Here is a 20,981-nt window from a genome sequence, read left to right as displayed (position 1 = left end):
CATGAAATTTTGGGCTCTTAGAGTTATTCTAACAAGGTATGAGGCATTGGAATGGGCTACCCAGAGAGGTGGTGGATTCACCATCCCTGGAGATTTTTAAACGCAGATTGGACGTGGCACTGAGTGCCATGATCTAGTAAATGGACTGGATTTGGACCAAGGGTTGGACTCGATGATCTCGGAGGTCTTTTCCAACCCAATCGATTCTATGATTCTATGATTCTATGATTCTGTTTCACAGACCTGTAGCATAATTGTTGATGCCATTTTGGCAACAGCTTTTTGTGCACTAAGGGGGATTTGTCATCTTCTTGCTACTGTTCTGGGGCTTGAAACTGTAAAGAATGACACAGCTAGTGATCTGCAATAAAATTCAGGTTGGTCTTTCCTTCTTTAGAGAAATGATTTATAAATGTCCTTGTTGCCAAGCACTTCATAACTATATAAGTGGGAGAACCTCTCCGTGATACACCTTAATAGCAAAATTAATGATGTTTGAACTTAAGTCTGTTTGTTAAGACTTCATTAGCTTTTCAGCTGACAAAGTGAGTGGGGGAAAATGCACTCCAAACACATGAGTTGTGCACTGGGGCACACTGGGAGACAAGCAGGCAGCTAAAGCCCCCATAGCACTGCTTTCTCACTATTAAACTGCTGTTGTTTTTTTCATGAGCTACATATCTTGTGGGTTCTTTTCACCTTTTAGTTTATGTCTGGACTGGATATTTTTGTTGTTTTAAAGTCTACATGTGTCTGATTACCATGGAAAAGTGTTTGTGCACGTGTGTGTGTGTGTGTGTGTGTGTGTGTACACCTTTTTTTTTCAGGTTTCTGTAATGTGTTTTCATGGCTGAGGATAAAACATGTGAGCTATTTTTACACAGTGATGAGTCCTTAAAAAGTCTTGTTTAGGGTTTGGTTTGGTTTTGTTTTGATTTTGGTTTCAAACTGTCTTCTTCCTAAGAACTGAAATGTGACTGACTTGGAAGCCTGCTAACCATTTTGCTGTGTTGATGAAGGGCAGTCCCTATATTAAACTTTTTAATATCCTGCAGCAAATTTTTTCCATTTTTTAGGGCAAGAGTGGAATTCAGTGCTGTGTATTACAGTACTGGATTTTATTTGCAGAAGAGCCCCCTTTTAATGAGAGTAAATTCCTAGAGCTAAGAGACAAAAATCATGTTTTACTGTTTTTACTATTTGGCATGTCCTCAGACAATTTGTTTGTTGTGCTGGATCATCACGGGGTCTGTTAGATCATCTAATTGAAAAAAAGGGAGTTTGTTGTCCTGGAACATCTCCAGAAGTTGTTTGTTCCACAGCCAAGCCCCTCCTATGCTCTAACTCTGAGATCATCACCATAAATCATGTTTCTTATGTTTAAGTTATTTCCCTATTACACACTTGGAATCTAAAAATTTGTAATGAAATATATGAAACAAAGTGTATTTTAAAAATAACAATGTAAATATGTCTCTATGGTTAGTCACCTGGCCTTCAGCCTTAGGTTGAAGGTTACTCGTTCTGTGCTTGAACAGAAATGCACTGATTATCATTGCTTCTAAGATGTTGGTAAGGTACTGCAAAATGGGGAAAGTTTTTTAAAATATATACATATCTATACTTCTGTTTGTGGAAAAAATCAAAATGCTTTGCTTTTCATGTTTGCACAGCTGATTTTTCAGGAACAGTAGACACCTCACAACATGCTCTGTCTATTAACATCAGGCTTGCATTGTATATACCTTTGCTTTTGTTCACAATGTCCCTATTTCTTCCCTCAGCAGCTTTAATCAAGTTTTTCTTGAAAGTATATTTGAGCCTAGGGTGTGTCTGTTTTTCTGTTGTTCAGGATCATTTAAAACCTAATCTGCCTTTTAAAAAGTGCACTGAGAAATGGGGTTGCTCTTTAGAATTTCATATACTGATCTGTAAGCAGAAGTTTTTCAGGAAACAGGAGTCTTACTTACTGCTTCTTTTGAGAGAGATTTTTATGCCCCATAAATCAGGAAGGAGGGTTTCAAAGGGCTAGTTCCTATCTTTATGTAATTACATATGCTGTGCAATCTTCTGAAATGTGTATCATCTGTACCAAAAGAGCTGACAGCTCTTATCTCATGAGCGTGAAAAGTCGGAGGGAGGGGGTTTCAAAGTTTATATTGTTCTTTTACGATGGTTATGAGTTCTCACACAACTATGTGAAATCATCTATATGATCTCCTGCAAAACTGATGCTGCTGGCACTGATTGTCGCAGTGGACAGCAGGTATTGAAGAGGCCTCAAGCAAGAAAGTACAGAACAGCGGGGTGGTTTTGGGGAGGGGGAATTTTTTAAAAAAGAAAAGAGATAAATTTATCAAAGAAGGCATCTATAAGAATTAGATAATGTAAACTTTCATAAAATAATACGTTAGTCCTGACAATTAGACTTGGAAAGCAAGTAAAGGAGATCAGGGTGCAGAAAGAAAAGGAAGGTGGTATTGCTTAATGCACTTACTTCCTATTCTAAAGATAGCTATCTAAATAAAAATGTCAGTGATATTACAGAGTAATTGTAGACAGGATGTATTCAGTCTGCTACAGCTGCCTGACTTTGCCTAGCTGTTGACCGAAGTGAAACAAGGCATGGTATGATCAGCACTTTCTCTGTGTTGCTGTGGAAAATTGTATGAACCCTCATTGGTGTCTCTATAGGTTTTCTGGGCTATTGTACTGAATCCTATTTGCTGCAGATTTTTCAAGCTCAAAGCAAAACAGTTCTGTGTGCCCAGCTCTGCCATGCCTCTCAGAACACCTGGAACAGTTCATATTTGGGCTGTCCAACCCATCAGGAGCTAAAGATTAAAACTAGAGTGCAACTGCTGTTCCATCGAGCAGCCTGGTGAGGGAACAGCTTCTTCCTGTAGGTCATCTAATCACTGGGCTGCCATTTTACAGTGTAACCAGTCTTGCTAAACGTATGCTGACTTTGACTAGCTTGAACCTAAGTCTTCTGGCATTTTTATGCAGATAATACAGGTCTTTCTTTTTCTGCCACCCTTTTTACCCCAGAATGGGAGTACCTAAGAGTGAGGTCCATCTTGCACACTGAAACTGCAAGACAAAGCCTGCAGTAATTGCAGGTGGATTCCAATCACTTGAACATATTAACAGATTCTGTGACCTTAACATCCTAATTTCATGTTTGAAAGCGGTTCCTTGTGTGTTATCATAAGTTTGGCTACTCTGTGGTATAGGTCTGTCTGTCTTCTGCCTTGCAGGATTTTTGAGGACATGTATGCCTGCTCTATAAGTGGGTTGATATGGTTTAATATTCTTTAATACAAGTTATAGAAGTTGGGATTAATAGTGAAAAAGAGCTCAAAAATAAAAGTAACAAAAATGCAAAACAAAATGGGAGATAGAGCTGCAGAATGATAGCTAAAATTTCACAATGTCCGTTGTAATTTCATTGCAGCACTCTATAGTGATCTTTTTAAAGTTTCAAGCTGATGTTTATCTAAAATAATTTAGTTTGGGCATATGCATTATCTTGTTAACTTCATAGAAATATGTACAGATTTTGAATAGTCACTGTCTTGCATTTTGATGAAAGGTTTGGTCATTTGGAGAAAAAATGTCTGAAGTGTGATTCAGGCAATCTTTACAGGCCTTGGATCCTAAGGCAATTTCTGGTGCATTCACCAGACTTCACAGAAACTCAGCCAGTGAAGGTGAATACTCTGTCAGCATTTGGGCAGTGGGGAGTCCATGATAAAGCTGATGGATTGATTATGGCACTAACTTTAAATGAATTCTCTTGAACACTGCTAGGCTCACAGAAGAACTGGTAACCAGTAGCAGACTGCTGCCATCATCAAAACACTTTTTAGATCTACACTCCATCCCTGAGTTGCCCTCCTAAAAAGCAGTGCTGCGACTTTGGGCTGGATGAGTCATCCTGCTGCACCACCAGTGCCCAGGGCAGTAACAATAAGGCCTATCTCTGAGTTACCCTTCCAGGTCAGTCCAAAGAACTGCGTTTAGTTTAGTTTTCTGGTGAAGTAAAACCTAATTTCTTAATTTTAAACTTGCAAAGGGATTGCTTCTGAACTTGTATGGAACATATGCCACTGACACAGCTCATTCATTCACTTAGACATGGGACAGGCACACAGACAGAGCAAAGGTTTGGTTTTGGTGGGGTTTTTTGGGGGGAGAGAGAGGAGGTGAAAGGTTAATGGAAAGAAAGAATAATCCTAAAAGCATAGGAAAGAGAGCCATAGGAGGTAACTTCATACCAAAGGACAGAAAATCTTAATGTGTACATATTTTGTCAGTAACAAACCAACAACATACCTTTTTACCTTAGATTTTTAGTTGCATAATTCTACATGGAAAAGAGGGAAGCTCTTGCTTTTTGCCTTTATTTTAAGGAAAATTCAGGCTTACCTCAGTGTGTTGATTAGTGTGAAATGCTAATTTTCATATGTATTGGCATCAGTGCACATAAGGCATTTTATTCAAATTTTACTAGCTTGTAGTTGTGGTAAAATTTAGAGGGGGAGGAATTTAAAAAGCCAAAATGCCAGCTTTTTTTAAAAAAATAATGTATTATCACAATCCCTGTAGTGAATACATACAGAGTAGTTTACGGCTGAAGCATTTTCATTCTTCCACCTTTAGCATCGCTAAAGTTGGGGTTGCTTTCATGAGATGTGAGGATGTGAATTGCTTGCCTATATGGATTTTCTCATTGCCTGAGCTCATTGGATGGCTTATTGACCAAACTGAACAGCACTGTATTGAAAGAACTATGCCTTTTGAGTGAAGAAAAGCATTAAAATATATTAGCATTAACTTTTCAAGAAAAAAGGTGGGTTCACAAGTACCACTAAAAATGATGAACCATCAGCAGAGCTGCTAAACTGCACGCAAAAGCTCTTTCATTTGCTGGTGACCAGCAAGTTTGACTGGTCACCAGCTCTGCACCTTTACTTTCCAAGTTATTAACACATCACTGAGAATACGCTAATTTTGGCTTCCTGCCATGCAATGCAGTTCCTCAGCTGTATTTCCTGCCAGTAACCTTTACTTCCATTTCACAGTGATTTCTGGGCACTGATTATTAGATCTCTAGATGAACTCACCTTGAATCCATTTATAATCTGTGAAGCGAAATAGACATTTCAAGGGAGGAATTGATTAGATAATAATCTAATAATTTTTGTAATTAGATATTAAACATCCACGTTAGAATGAGATGCATTGCACCCCACTTTTGACTTATTATAAGAGTCAGTCTTTTGCTGCAGTTGCTTAAAATTGTTATTGATGATAGAGTTTTGCATAATGTGTACAGTTTTAACCCTTAAATCAAGGTTTTCATGTACCAGGTGTCAGAGACTGAAATAGCAAATTTTAAATTAAAAAACACCAGAGTGTACATTTGAAATAGAGAAAGCTGTAAAAAAAAATTTACATTATTTTGGTATTGTATAACAATAATAAAGCATTGCTTTGCTTAGTTTATAAGTAATCCAAATACTTCCAGAGTATTGCTCAGTATAAAGAATGACTTCTTAAATTACCATCGTGATTTCAACAAGTAGAACAGTCATCTGCTAGATTTAGTTCATAAAATTTGATATTATAATTTTTTAAAAATCCTTTAATAGTTATGTAGCATTTGTATTTTTATGTCTGTCAATATTTTGAATTTTTGAAGTGCAGTCTATCCATTCAGTATTTTTCAAAAAGACACCGAGAAGAATCATAGAATCATAGAATGGTTTAGGTTTGAAGGGACCTTAAAGACCATCTAGTTCCAATGCCCTAGCCATGGGCAGGGACACTTTCCACTAGACCAGGTTGCTCATGGCCCCACACATGTTCAAGAAGTTCCTGGCAACGACATGCCATAAATGTAAACCCCAACATTACGTAATGTACATTGTATACTAACACTAATTCAGGTTTCCATAGGGAATTGAAATTAATAAGAGTCCACAGGAAGGGAGACACAGAATTTGGCAGTACTTGAAGTATTTTACCACAGCACCATTTTTTTGTTAATCTTTGGCTGTGTGCTCTGTGCAGTTAACAGAAGTCAGCCATTGGCTCATGCTATAAATCACATAAAATTTTAGAGATAACATATGGAAAGTAACCAAGCTAAACTTGAAAATTTAGGCACTTGACTCAGTAACATCTTTTTCTCTTTTCTACTTACCTTCTTGTGGTGCGTAGAGAGAAATAATCTAACCATTCAGAGAGCTGTAAATAGCAGAGAAGGTAACTTGGGCTGGGAAAGCAGTATGGTAAAGGCATGAAGGGAGCCTGAGGAGATTCACAGATTAGTGGGGAGGCTATTGTTTGCTGACACAATAGAAGGAACAGGCTCCGAAAGGTGTGTGGACGTCTGCCATCTTCTGCTGCCTTTCCCTCTGCTGGATGGGACTTCCATGGTAGAAACAGCAGCTCACCATGATGAGGTGGAAGCATGATGAAAGGGACCTGTGAATCCCCAGGTCCCCTCTCTCCCCTTGGACAGTTGCACTGCTCTCTCAGCTGGACCAGTCTGGCTATTGCTGTTGATTTCTGCAGTCGTGCTCTTACCAGAGCCAGGCTGTTCTGGTGGCTCAAAACTCTTGATTTCTTTCATGTCTCATTTGCACATGGCTCGCTGCATCTCAAGACAGAATTATTAGATTAGGTGAAACAGTTCAGATGGTAATATATTAAATACTTTTATCTAGTCATGGGAGAGGTCTCTTCTACTTTGATTTCTGTCAGGGAAAACCAGTGGCCCTCACCTGCAGTTCTGAATACAACATTGTCCCCAACAGCCCTTTGCAGTGTTCTTGCTGTAGTAGAAACCTGCAGCCCCTGTGGCCCAGGATGACAAGGTATAGTATGTGCTTCACCTGGTCATTGCAGGCAATCACAGGGATCCCTGGTCTGATAAATCCTGCTCCTCCTAGTCTCCTTCTCTGATACCAGCCTTCCAGTCTTACCTTCTTCATCCCTCTTCTCTGTATCTCTGCCACATTGTGTTCATTTCTCTTGAATGGAGGTGACCGAGTGTCAATCCTGTTTTCCACAAATTCCTGTGAGTATAACAGGAATACTTTTCTTTGTATGAGAAATACCTTATTTGATATGTTCTGGGGCTCCAATTTGGGGTGGGTTGTGGGGGCGGTGGTTCCTTTCTTGGCTTTGTTTTGTTTTCATGGTCAGTCTGACAACTCATGGTCATTCTCAGATAAAATCTATCCAGAAATTAAGCTTTCAAAGGGGAGGAGTCTGTGATGGTATACACATGCAGAAGAGCTGCATCTGAGATGCAGAAGCAACTCAAATTTGGGCATTTGCTGTCTATTTCATAATTAGTTTTTGCAGCCTCGATAAAACTATTTAAAAATAAATGACATAGAATAAACTTCTGTCATCCAGTGTGTGCCTCTTGCAGATGTAATCCTTGAATCTTTCTGAATGTACAGCTGTTCATTCCTAAACACACTATAAATTGTTGCATGGACCACAAGCATTTGAATGGTACTGTGGAGTTTTAACCTAGCTTAATGTAAGTCATTTACATGCTGAGACAGAGCATCCCTGTGTGCTTCTTCCAAGCTCTCTTCTTTGTATACAGTGTTACACTGGTTTGTATTTCTGATAAATGTTTGCAGGGTTTGTCTGTTAATAGCTGGTTTTCCCTACATGAACAGGCAGCACCCTAAGCTCTCTAAAGGTTAAGAACAGATTTGTCAATGAAAATTTATAATGGATGATTTTCTTTAAATCAAGTGTTCTCAATTAGTGTCCATGTAAAAGAACTATGTAAAAGAATACAACAGTCATAATGTATTTAATGATCTTTAAGTGGCAGGTTATGATCATATCTTCATTAGTGGTAGTAACTGTGGTGACAGTGTTGTTGACAGGTTAAACCATTTCTTACGACAATAGCTTTTGTGCTGTTGCATCAGAATGAGAAATGCAATTCCTGAAGATTTGCATATTGTGAAGAATAGGCTGCAAAGACATGGAAGCATAATCTTGTCATTGTGTTTAGTGATGTGGGTGGCAGATTGCTATAGCTGATTCTGAGCAGGAAGAGTTTGCATATAGGTAGGTTTAGAGGCCTCTAAATGTTTTAGGATTGGTAGGCAAATGGGTTGGCTAGGTAAGTGTTGTTTTAAGTTGTTAGATATTCCAATCAGCTATAAGCTTTTTAAAACCCTCTCAGCTTTTTAAAACATATAGTGCAGTGTCTGAGCAGCTGCATTAGCTGAGATTGCTGGATTAGACCCCTTTTGCACTTGTACTATTGCTAACCTCAGACACTGCTGTGATAGTTCTGCATAGCATTGCACTGCATCATTTGGACACTAAGATTTAAAATTTTAAGGCAGTTGCAAGGCATTAAGCTATAATGGTTCCCCTTAAAAAAAACCAACAACAAAAAAAAAGAAACCTCCACAAAACACAAACACCAAAAAACACCCCAAAACCCACCAAAACCAAGCCCAAAACAAATGTGCCTGTAATTTTGGAGATTGTACAGAAACGTGACACCATTGTTGATCACGCTGGAACTTTAAACCCAGAGAAAATGTTGCCATATTTTAGGAAGTTTTTTCACATCATCCATTTTTATTTTAAAACCAACCTTTTTCTTTCCCAAAGTATGTGAGAAAATACAGATTCCTCCTAACTTATTATTAAATAGCTCGTTCCAAAATGTCTGCAAGTTCTGTGGACTGCTAAACCTTTCCCCCTTCTTCATGCACACACCAATGCTTTTATCACCTTTCATCCCAAGTGAAATGATCCTGTGAGAAATATTTGCTCAAAAAAACCTAATTCATGTTTTTTTGTAATAGGTAATAGGTAATAGTAATAGGTAATAGTAATAGGTGTAATAGGTAATAGTAATAGGTGCTGGAAAAAACTTTTGATTTTATTAAAAATAAGATCAGTAAAATCATATGAGTTTGAATTTCCTTAACTCATTGTAATTTTGAGACTAGCAGGGAATAAAGTAAATAAGAAAGTAGATGAAAAAAAGAGAAAAAAGTAGACTTACTTTCCAGGAAAGTATCACATGTGTTTACAATTGTTTTTCCCCTCTCCCACACAGATATGCAGATGGAATAGTCATCTATATAAGTAATGTATCTGCTATGTCTTCATATCTACCATTTTATCTGTCCAGAGAAATAAATAAATTCATGTCATGAAAGCGTGGAAGTTTACAACATTGCAACATAAACCTGGTTTTGGAAAGGACCACGTGGGTCAACAAGCTATGTCTCTTCAATTATGAGCAAACACGTGAGAGCTGCTTAATCCAAAGTTATCAACGCTTTGTACAAATATACCACAGAAATACCTATAGGAAACTTAAGATCTATGTCACAAAAGGCCAAGCGGACCATGGCTCAATAGGTATTTGTTACAAGCGGATGTATAGGCTCAAAAAGTAGATGGATGAGGAGAAAAATACTGTGTTGTTGTTTATTCAGTCAGTTTTGATATTTTATCTGGATTTGATAGTCATGCAGTCACGCAAAAGCTGTGTTTCTGTGCTAAATATTATTGATATAAATCAGGGTGTGAGTGCATGAGGCTACCCACATATTGGCAACATTATTTCCAGAAGCCAATTTTTCCTGGTTGCTCTTGTGTGTAGTTACATGTTGGGATCTTTAAACAGGGCTAGGAAGCAGTTACAGAATTCCTTGATTCATGTTAAAGTGGATCTTCTTTATTTGTAAGAATTTTCTGTTAAGGGATACCATTGACCATGTGGGCACACATAAGAATTAGAGCATAACTTCGAGTTTGAATGCCAGTAACTTAACTATGTAAAGACATTCTTCTGGTTTGTTTTTTTTTTTTTTTTGAAAATCAATCATTTGCTGGGATAGCTAAAGCTTAATTTCTCAAGTGGAAGAGTTAAAACACTAATGAAGAAACTAAAAAGTATCTCTACATTTATGTAAAGGCAAAGGGGTAATACAAACAAAAATCTCGGGTCAGATGTGTTTGTGGTGAATGTAGAGACAGTCTAGCTCGGCAGAATGTTGTCTAATGACTAGGGGTGGAGGCAGGCGTGCTGTGACTGTGAGTGTTTTGCTCAGGCGTGTGCCTCAAAGTTAAAGGGGAGGTTAAGGCACATCTCACATATGTTCAGTGTCTCACAACTTGGTTTTCTTTCCAGTTTTTTATTCCTGTCCAAATAGGGAAATCATGATAATCGACCTGAGCATTTACTATTAAATGCAAAATTTTATATGACAGACAAAACCCTTTATAAGCTGCAGACAAATGATTTGACTTTGCTGTTACCGCTCTGCAAGATGTTAGTCAGAATGTGGCAGAGAATCCAGGACATGTCTCCTGTACAGACTTTCCCCATTTTTTGAATGTGGTAACTTTGCTATAATTCTAGCTGACTTCTTCATTTATTGATGAATTCTCTTATAAATTAAGGCAATATTAGCATGTTTTGCCTGGCTTTATTTAAATCTATTTAATCCTGAGGACTCTCCTAAACATCTGATTAGAACTAATTTCCCACTGCCTTAAAATGGGAATGTATTACTTTGCTTGGTTGGGGAGGTGGGGGGGCTGCAGGGGAAGAAGAGGGGAAAGTGCCCTTGGAGCATCCAGCCAAGTGAAATTCTCCATAAATTGGGGTATTGTCAGAGAAGTGCCTCTTGTTTTGCTGAAAATGTAAGATATCCTGTAACAGTCTTGCAAATTCATCAAATGAGGTTTTCCTTTTGCTTATTGCAAAAGCATCCACGTCATTTTAACGATGTTATTTCATTGTAATATGTAAGAATATTTAAACCACAGGAGGTTACTTAGTCTTTTAAATGCTACTGGGACCTTGCTGGATTTATGTTAGTTTCAATCAGCAGCTTCTGCCTCTGGTACCAACAGGTGGACGTGTGTGGAGTGTTGCCATGCGAGTCTCTCTTCATAGATAAGGAATTTCTAGTTATAAAAGACAAGTAATAAACACTGGAATTATTTTACCAATAAGAATCTAAAGGGAAACCCTGAGCTGATAGCAATGGCCATAGCAGAAGTTCCTTGTTCCCTCTGCTTTCTTGCAGGATATGGATGAGGAATAACTAGCTTGGATAAGGAATAACTAGCTTGAATGAAAGAGGATTGCCCTCTTTCTTTAGTGCGGTCATACTGCAAATCTGCTTTTTACCTAATGCTTTTCCAGGCAGGCTTCCCCAGGAGCATCTGCCTCCTGCTTAGAGCTAATCCTTCCCTTCACAAATGCTTTCCCGGGGCAAAAGGCTATCACTGTCATTTCTGTGGGCTGCTGCCTGCGGCTTTTCTCTGGAAAACTTTTCTTTCTCTTCAGACTCCATTACATTTAGTTCACAGTCTTCTCCAAAATCACTTCACCTCCTTTCTCCCTTTTGCTGATTGTCTGTGCTGCACAGAAATGAGGCAGGTTGTGGTTTGTGGGAGAGGAGTAGGCAAGGGATAAGTTGGTTTATCAGGTGAGTTACATGGTGACAGCTGCCAAGTAAAGGAGTATGGCATGGGAATGGGAACAGTAAACTGTGTCAGGAAGCCAAGGAACTACTCAGAGCATGGCCATGCCCCTTAGCATTGCCTGACCCTCTTCTGCATAAGTGAATTTGTCCTTAATCCATGGATGTGAAGGTGATTCAGGGTCAGGTCCACAGTCACTGTGGAAATGCATACCTCACCTTCTCTGGCATCTTTCCCATCCTGCTTCTCAAAACAGATGAGGTCCTCTCAAAATTCTTTTAATGACTTTTTTAATGTCATGGGTTTAAACAAAAGGATGAAGGTTAGATTTTTTTAGCATAACATTCACTTCTCTGCAAAGTATGTGCTCTGTATTTTCTGGACTCTTAGTGTTTTTAATACAGACAGAGTCATAATTTTTGTGGTTCCTTGTTCATATATCTTATAAAACTCCAAATGTAGCCTTCCAAGGAGTGTGTACTTTTGTGTTAATATTTGACATCTGCAGAGAGACAAACTTACCAAAGAGAAAGAATTATTTTTCTTGAATACCTATGCAAATAGCGATTTATTTTTCTCTTTTCAGACCCTAGTTTGATGATGAGGTGGAGTAAAAACCACAAGTGCTGGTGAGTTGCATATCCTGATTCGCAGTGATGGGCTACATGAAAAAGAGAGGCCAGTGAGGAGAACCAGGTCAGGTCACTATGGTGTTACCCACCTAGTGCAGTGCCCATACTTGGGGACAGTGTCAGCAGAGAGTTCAGAGACCCTGAGGCAGGAAGAGTGTCAAGCAGGAAGAATCTCTTTACCAGTTGCTTAGATCCCCCCTATGCTTTTAATTACCTCCGTCTTTCCATTTGCTCTTTTTTTGAGAAAGGGAACCAAAGCCACAATAGCGGCTGGGTAAAGGGAAGATGGTCTGCAAAGGGTGTGCAGGGTTTCTGTAGAGAAACTTTCTCCACCTCTACGTCATTTTTGCAAGAAAAAGCTCTGCATCAGTCCTGCTCTGGAGGGGCAAGGAACAACCAGGTCTCTCGAGCTGCATCTGTAGGAGCTCCCTGTTAATTCTCACTGGGTTTTTGTCCCTTCTTACCGCAAACAGAATAGGCATGAGAAACAAGACTGACTTTGTGGCAGGAGTGGCCACCCAGTGTGGCTGTTTGCTTGAACTTGGCTTCAGCTAGTCTGTCAGTCCTCTTCCATACAAGAATGCAAACATGGCCTCACACAAGCGACTTGGGCTCCTCAACATTCAGCCTGAGGCTCACAAACAGTGCAACCTGAGGTGGGAACTCACAAAGGAAAACAGGAAATAAGGGTGTCTCCGGTTTCCCTCCATGAGGGCTTATGATGTATGGCCTGGTTTCACGATGGGACAGCACCAAGCTTGAGCATGAAGTAGAAAATGAATCTCATTTTTGCACACACTTACCCACTCAGTGTGTATTTATATTTATATATATGTGCATATATAAATATATGTATGTATGTATACATATGTTGCCTGATCTGAAGGAGCAGAGGCAACATGAAATACCTCATTTTCAGGAGGACTAGGAACTCGAGGAGGATCCCACGTTGGTTGCCTGGGAAGAGAGGGGAAGAGGAGGAAGGGTCTCTTTTCCTTTGTCTGGGATTTTGTTTTTATTCCTGTGTACAATTTGTACTAGAAGCTGGTTTGGTGAAGCAGCACTGCTAAAACCTTTTATAGAGTTTTAGATTTATCTGTGTGCAGAGGAGACATATTCATGTTATAGCTGTGATTTCTGTCCAGAAAAAAAAAAAAAGCTGTGTCCCAAGGGGGAGAAAATTTCTCTTGTGTTTATTATTGCTTCTAGGATTTTGTAGTTCGATTATGTCAGGATAAGTGCTGTGTTTGGGAAAAGCAAAAGGAGGGTTTGGAATATAATTACAGCCAAAAGTTCTTTCTGGGCACAGGTTGCTTGCGCGTGTCATTCTTGAACTGTGTGATCTTTTCTCAGGAGGAAGAGACCCAAAGGGGTCATGGGGTTTTTCGAGAGGGAGAGAGGAAATGAGAAACACTTTCCCTCTTTTGGAGAAAGGTAAAAGCAGGATATACCAGGATCCTGTCAAATTCTATTTATTGGCACTGAGCCGTTTTAAAGCTGGGAACAAATCTGCACCAAAAATCCCAATGTTAGTACGTGCAGGAAGAAAGCTGCTGAGTAGAAAAAGGGAAGAAACAAGGCAGATTTAGCTCCTAGTTCTGATTGACACTAGCCAGATTCAGGACCTAGGTCTCAAACTGAGGTATTTACATAGGAAATAAATATGGCTACACAAATCTTGTGCATCATAAATTATGGCTTCTGACACTGAAGAACTATGAAAATTCAGACCCAGTGAGTGATTTCTAACCAAGACAGTTCAGTCTTGAGCCCTCACAGTGCTGTGCCAGGGAGCAAACATGACTGCTCTTCACAAAAGCTGTTCATCATATATCCTGTGTCTGACAGCCTCCAAAAACAGCAGTCATCCTGAATTGGGCTTCTAAACCTGTCTGTATCTCAGGTGCTTTTTGCCTCTTCGGGCAGGAAAATATCAATAGTCAAAAAACAGTCTGTCCTAAAAAATGCAACTCAGTAATGCTTAAAAAATGCATATTTCAGACTAGCAGATCCTGTCAATTTTTATTTGTGTTGCCTTCCTCCCCACCACCACTTCCCCCACCTATGTAAGAAGGAAGATAAAAACAGCTTCCAGAGCCTAGATCAAGGAGTACCATAAAACCACATATCTGGCACTCGAATTCCATAATCTCCTGAAAACTCCAGGTACCCAACCACAGGTGGAGCAGTACCTGTTTCTTTTCTGGGTCCTGCCCTTTTCACCTTCCTCTGGTGTGTGCTCAGTACCACTTTCAGCACTTCCAACCATTAAAAGAGAGCCACTGAAAAAAAAAACCTAAACTAAATCCGTCTGCTTGTAAAACCCAGTTTCTTTTTTGCCACCATGTGCATCTCAAGACTTCTTAGATTAAAATGCTGGTTTGTTTGACTGAAGTTGATGGCAATCTCTCTTTGTTTTCAGTTGAGACCAGGATTTTGCACACATATGTAGCTATGAAAATACTAATTTTTAAGTAATCCATCTTTGGAAGTATGGGGGAATAATAATATTTGGAGATAAAAGCTGAAAGTATGTCAGGATTTCAGTCATGCCTATCCTTTTTCTAGTGCTCTTGTGCCTCAGTGTATCAAGGATCACGTTTGAGTTGTGCAGGTGGTTTCTACACAGTGGAAGTTCAGGAGGAGCCAGGTGCTTTACAGCTGCTTTTTGCACTGAGATGCCAGTTAACAAGGCAAGAGATTTGTAGCAAGAAGGAACAATTATAAGGTTGTCTAGCTTGAAGTTTCATTTTAGGACCTAAAATGGAGGTAAATGAAGGAACAAGGATATGGTTTCTTTTTGAGATTTGTTGTTGTGGTGATATTAGCATGCATGTTATCACGTTCAGATTAAACATTATCATGAGCTGTTTGGACAGCTTCATTTTCTGGTTCAGCTGATACAGTTTGGAATATTCAGTGGAAAAAAACGGCCCGTGTGGTGCTGTGACAAGTTGTGGACAGGGACATTTTGTTTGTTAAGAAGGCGAGGCGGGGTGTTTGTGCCCGTCCGTGCCCTCTATGTCGGGGTACACGCGGGCAGCCCCCCCCGCAGACCCCACCCCGCTGCCACGGGCAGGCTCCCGGCGCTGCTCCCCCAGGTCAGTCACGATGGCAGCCACCACCTGGGCCACGCCAGCCTGGGATTTCAGACCCAGGAGTGCCAGCCCTTGCTCTGGTAGCGGCCGGGCTCTTCCAGCACCGCCGAGGAACGCGGGGAAAGATCGGGAAAAGGCCCCCTGGCTCCGCGGGCGCAGAGCCCCGCAGCCCCTTCCCCTCCTCCAGGCCGCGGGCGGGGGGGCCCAGAGGCCGCAGGTCCCGCGGAGGCGATGCCAGATCCAGGTTTTCGCGGCGGCAGCGCTGGCGGGGCGCGGGGGCCGCGGCGGCCGTGAGGGGCGGCGGGGGCGGCCCGGGGCGGGGGGCGCGGGCCCCGCGGAGCCGCCCGGCCCCGGCCCCGCAAGATCCAGGTAGATCCGTCCGGCTTTTACCTTTCTCCTTCGGCTTCCCTGCGCGTAGGGCTGGTAGCGGGGCTGTTTCCTGGTCTCGCAGAAAGAGGCAGTGCTGAGTTAGGAAGACAAAAATAGACCTTTACAGAGAAATATAGGGATTGTGTGCGCTGTGGGGAGGGAGAGCGGAGAGCGGCACCCGGCTGGTTTCCAGGAGGAGCCCTTTTCTCTCCCTCTCGTTGCATGTTAGGGATTTTTGCACAGATTTCTCCCCCCACCCCCTCCCCGCCGGGGCAGGGACACCTCTGCCGCCTGCTCGCCGCATCTCTGGTGGGGAGCGAACCAGCGAACTCCGCTGCGATCGGAAAGCGGCCAGAGACCATTTTATGTGAGCGAGCCGGGGGGGAAGAAGAGGAGAGAGACCGTCGCAGGGACACACACGGATATAAAGACTTGTCTTCTGCCTCCCTCCCCCCCCCCCCCCCCGCCCCTCTCCCCCTTGTAAATACTAAATCTGTGAAGGCAGCGATTTGACATCCACCCTAAGCAGCGGCTATGGGGTGTTTGGGCAACAGCAAAACGGAGGATCAGCGTATCGATGAGAAAGCGCAGCGAGAAGCCAACAAAAAAATAGAGAAGCAGTTGCAGAAAGAGAGGCTGGCTTATAAAGCGACACACCGCTTGCTGCTCCTGGGTAAGAAGGAAGGGGCAGAGGTGGGGGACGGGGAGAGGAGGGGGCATCTGCCCCAGCCCGCCGGGGCGGCAGGGCGAGCGGAGAGGGGAGATGCGGAGAGGGGAGATGCGGCGTGCGCCTTAGGTATGAAAAACGTAGGCTGTTGTATTGAGCAGTGAGCGAGGCGTCCACAGATCGAGCTCAGCGCCTGAGCCACATGGATGCACACATACAGAAATGCTGCCGAGGTGGGAGATGCTGTCGCGTCCAAAAAAAAAAAAACACAAAAAACACTCCAACCCCCCCAGCCTGAACCGTATATCACAATGTTCTCCCTTCTTTCTCTTTTAGGGGCTGGTGAGTCAGGAAAAAGCACTATTGTGAAACAAATGCGAATCCTACATGTCAATGGATTTAATTCAGAGTAAGAATTATTGACACTTTGTGACTTATTTTTCCTTAAATGTTGGAAACAGGTTAACACACAGGAGGCTAGGAAATTTCTCCTCTCGTCCCCTGTGTTTTGATGGCTTGACACTGCGTTTTGAGGGAGGGAGGCGAGTGAGAATAAGGAAATTGTTGCTATTGTATGTTTGCATTTTCTCCTTCTGGCCCCTTTACTGTATTTTACACTGTTGCTACTGCAGCGCTTGACAGGCCCCTGTGTAGCAACAACATGGCGACTACTTTTTACATAGAAGCAAATAACCAAATATTGCATCTGTCTGTAATATAAAAATACATGTCAAGTCATATTCAGGATGACAGTGTGTGCTGGTTTTCCGGTGTTGAGGTTAGCGTAAAACTGAAACTAATTTTGCATATTTGTTAGAAATCATCCTGTTTTGTGAGGCTACATCATTTTCTCTCTGAAGAACTCTTTGCCAGAAATCATTATTAATCCACAGCATTAATTTTAGATATCTGTTTGCCTTCAACTACGTGTTGTTAATTGCAAGCATGTTTACAGCATGTTGTAGAAATGACAGAATGACTTCCAGTTCCATCAGGGGAGGCTTTGCAGATGTGTCCATGATTGTCTGATTTAAAAAAAATGTATCAGGGATGAATGTGCATTGCTCTTCATATTGTGCAAGAAAAGGGATAAGGGGAAAATATATTTGTCTTGCTTTTTTTTTTCTGTTAGTATGTTTTAATGATTGAAGAGCAGATAAACAAGCGATCAGTGAAAAAAATTAAATGCAACTGACTGAACTGCTTTGGAAGAAAAAAATCAAAGTGTTAATATTTCTGTTTTAATGCAGAGAAAAGAAACAGAAAATACTGGATATTCGGAAAAATGTTAAAGATGCGATTGTGGTAAGAACACACTTTATACTGTTCTTAAATGCTTGGTTTTGCTGGAATGAGAAGGATTGTGCTCTCCAAGATTGTGATGAGAGAAATCCCATTTTGCTGATCAGATTGGATTATCTTCTATTGATCCTGTATCCCGCGTTTATCCAGATTAATGTGTTTGTTTTTTTGTTTTATCCAATTCTAGACTATAGTTTCAGCAATGAGCACTTTAATACCCCCAGTTCCATTGGCCAACCCAGAAAACCAATTTCGAATGGACTACATCAAGAGTATAGCTCCTCTTTCTGACTTTGACTATACACAGGTAAGAATACAAACCACTCATTTATTCTGCTTCAAGGGGGAACATGTTGCTTCACTTTGATTTACTGAAACGTTGGGGTTTTTTACTTTTTGGAAGATGGTCATGGGAAGACCTTATGCCAGCATCACCTCTGGTTAACTTTCTTACAAGACTGTGGTGGTTGCACCTGTTTTAGTGATGCAGGGTTTTGTTGTTATGGATTTATTTGCTGCTGTTTGTAAATGCTGCTGTTTCTGCATTTAGTTCTCTGCAAATTTTCTGATGCAATCATACATATTGACAAATCAAATAAGACTTTGTTGAAAGCTGATTTCCTACATGGAATTAGATGCAGGATGTTAGCCTGAGGAGTTACTGTCTACCTACAGAAAAGGATATAAAAGGAAATAAAAGGCTGGAGTGGCCTCAGTGTTGTTTCCCAAATTTACTGCACTTCAGAGTGGAAGCTCGCAGAAGCAGTGGTCAAGTAAGGTGCTGGTTTGCTTCCTCGTGTACTGTAGTTGGCATGAGCAGTGATTTGCTTGTATGTAAATGTTGCCTTCTTTTGATATGGAATCATTTGAAAATTAAGGATTTCTGTATGGAAGCTACTCTTTTGTAGACAAATGAGAGATACTTTTCAGATTAACTTGCATAGGCATCTTATGTTAAATTATTTTTATCTTTTTATGTTATTATTTATAGGAGCATGCATAGAATGTTTCATATTTTATGCTTTGTATGAAAGCAAGTGCACAGACATTCTGAATTTTATTTTTGCAGTAGCACAATTTTTAATTTGCCTTAAAATGATACGGAAAGCAATTTGTTATGGATACAGTAAGGACTTAAAAAAATCTTCATTCATTGGCTAAATGATTGTGAGTTGTACATGCTATCAATATTACCAGAGAAGGCATTTACAAGAGAGTGTCTGTAGGTTATTATAGCTTCAGGGTGGAAGGGGGAGAAGGGGAAGAGTCGTTTCTTTATTATATGACTCATATTCTCTGATGTGTGATTTTGCCTCTGGTAAACCTACCACTTTGAAGGTTCAAGATAAAGAAAAATTATCAGACATCTTGTACAGCTAGAATTTAACACAGAATGCAGATGTTAAGAAAACTACTGCAAGGTACACCCACATATTGCATAATTGCTCAATTGGTGGATGCAAGTTAGTGAAAATGAGAAACTCTTTTTAGAAATGGAATGTGAGCTTGACATGAAATATTTGTCTTATGCAGGTATTAAAGTTCTGAGGCATTTGTTGCTCATTTTATGTGGATTTTTTTTTTTTTGCTTTAATTTTGACCCTTAGATGCTTGAGTAAAATAAATGGTGGCATATATACTTTGCAGTTCTCTATAGTGCATCTGTTATTTTGAGTTTCTGGGATAAAAGAGAGCTAAACTGGACTTTCCATAGGGCTGGAGATATTTTTTATTTTTATTGTTTGCAAATTTTCTCCTTTTTCACAGAAGCTGACTATATCTGGTCAAATTTGACTCACTGTTCGATATTTTTTTACAGAGGAAAATTTAGCCTTCTTGGAGGGGGAAAGAATAGGACCCAGTGGACTTTGAAACAATTAATAATTCATTTGAAATCTCGATTCAAAGTCCATTTTGGTTTAAAGTAAAAATATTAATAAGTGTTTTTTAATTAAGTAGGTTTTCTGAAAATACCATCATGTTATTTGAAATAGTGTCAATTACTACTGCTAATTAAAAAAATTAAAAAGTTGTAACAAGTTCAAAAAAAGAAATCTGGTGCTGGTTTAGAAGTAAATATATATCTGTGTCACTTTTATATTTTCCCTCTTGCTTTCTTATCAGCTCAATTCATAGGTTTAATATTTGTAAAATGTAAAGTATGCCTTTTTTAGATTCTTTGGTTTGGCTTGCTTTTTTTTTAATTTTTCTATGTTTAGTATGTTATTTATCTCCAGGAAGATTTGTGAGCAAGACAGATTGAAAAAAAAAAAGTGCTATTGTGCTTCAGGGCTTGATTCTACTCCAGTTTAAGTCAATGATAAAGTAAAATTAGGTTTCCAGCTGAAATAACTTTTGACCCATTTAGTATTTTTGGGTGAGGAGAAATATAAAAATAAATACTTGGGTATTAATCAGTTAGGCATCCTTTGCTAAGCATTACTGATTCCATAATTAATAGCTGAGGTATGGAGGAAGGCCTTCTGAGCTCAAAAACCAACACGGTATTTAACAGTAGACATTCAAGGTCTAATCATCCTTACTTAAAAACAGTTGTAAAGGAAGAAATGGGCAACTCTGGGGTAAATTTTGGGATATTCTGAAATGTGACAAAGGTTACCCTTCTTTCTATGAATGAGGGAAGAGGCAGTTTTAGGGTTTTTAACAATATGGATGGTGATGAGCTGTTAAAGGCACTTAGTGTTGCAATATGAATTACAGATGTGTTATTTTTGGATGATATTAGCCATGTAATATATGTCATAAAAGTCAATGTGTGTTAGCTGAAGATACATTTCAGATACACTGCATGCCAAATGTGGGAAAATGACAGCACCTTATCATGAGTCTTCAAAGAGAGATCCCTGATGCAATGCAAAAACTTCACTGATGGCACAATAGAACCAACACTCATGGGGTGCTAATTTAAATATATTTGTGACATACAGATGTGCTTGGACAGACATTCTTAAACTACATACAAATTAACTAATATACGTTTACTTGCTAATTAAAATAGGTGGGTATGAAAATACTGATTTTTCTATGGATGAAATCATACTCTTAATTGCAATTTATGGCTGAAATTCTGAGAATTTTGAGTAAAGATGGGGGTTTCCCATTTAGACTCTGATAGTTATTTAGGGTTTCTGTTTGTCTGTTTTCTTCATTACTTAGCTTTCTACAAAATGTAAGCAGAACACATTATTAAGTAGTGATACAAATTTTAAGACAAATAGTTTTCTCTTTACAGCCTTCTAACATTACTTTAAGAGTCTGCGGAGTGCCCCCTACAATAGTTTTACTTACTTTTTAAAAATTATTCTTTAGTTTAGTTTAGTTATGCTACCTTGAAGATTCATTTATTTGATATAGAACAAAACTTTCTTGATTTCTCTTATA

At 39.9% G+C, this 20,981-nt stretch overlaps 1 protein-coding gene across 5 annotated transcripts in view; it reads left to right on the top strand.

The window, feature by feature from the left end:
• The window catches only part of GNAL (G protein subunit alpha L), a 190,221-nt gene that overhangs the window by 56,384 nt on the left and 112,856 nt on the right, over positions 1-20,981 (top strand). Inside the window, exons 1-4 of one of the 5 annotated variants that reach the window (XM_017819499.1) lie at positions 15,635-16,283; positions 16,614-16,686; positions 17,528-17,582; positions 17,767-17,886. The exons of 1 other annotated variant lie outside the window; for it this stretch is intronic. In XM_017819499.1, coding sequence (XP_017674988.1) covers positions 16,145-16,283; positions 16,614-16,686; positions 17,528-17,582; positions 17,767-17,886 — 387 coding nt within the window. In that variant the 5' untranslated portion in view covers positions 15,635-16,144. Of the gene's footprint in view, positions 1-15,634; positions 16,284-16,403; positions 16,511-16,613; positions 16,687-17,527; positions 17,583-17,766; positions 17,887-18,336; positions 18,358-20,981 lie in introns of those variants that run through there. 3 more of the 5 variants (XM_017819500.1, XM_017819498.1, XM_017819503.1) reach the window with 3 other exon arrangements.

This window comes from Lepidothrix coronata, unplaced genomic scaffold, assembly GCF_001604755.1.
Source record: "Lepidothrix coronata isolate B3197 unplaced genomic scaffold, Lepidothrix_coronata-1.0 Scaffold75, whole genome shotgun sequence".
NCBI lineage: Eukaryota > Metazoa > Chordata > Aves > Passeriformes > Pipridae > Lepidothrix > Lepidothrix coronata.
This window is presented reverse-complemented; position numbering and strand designations above follow the sequence as displayed.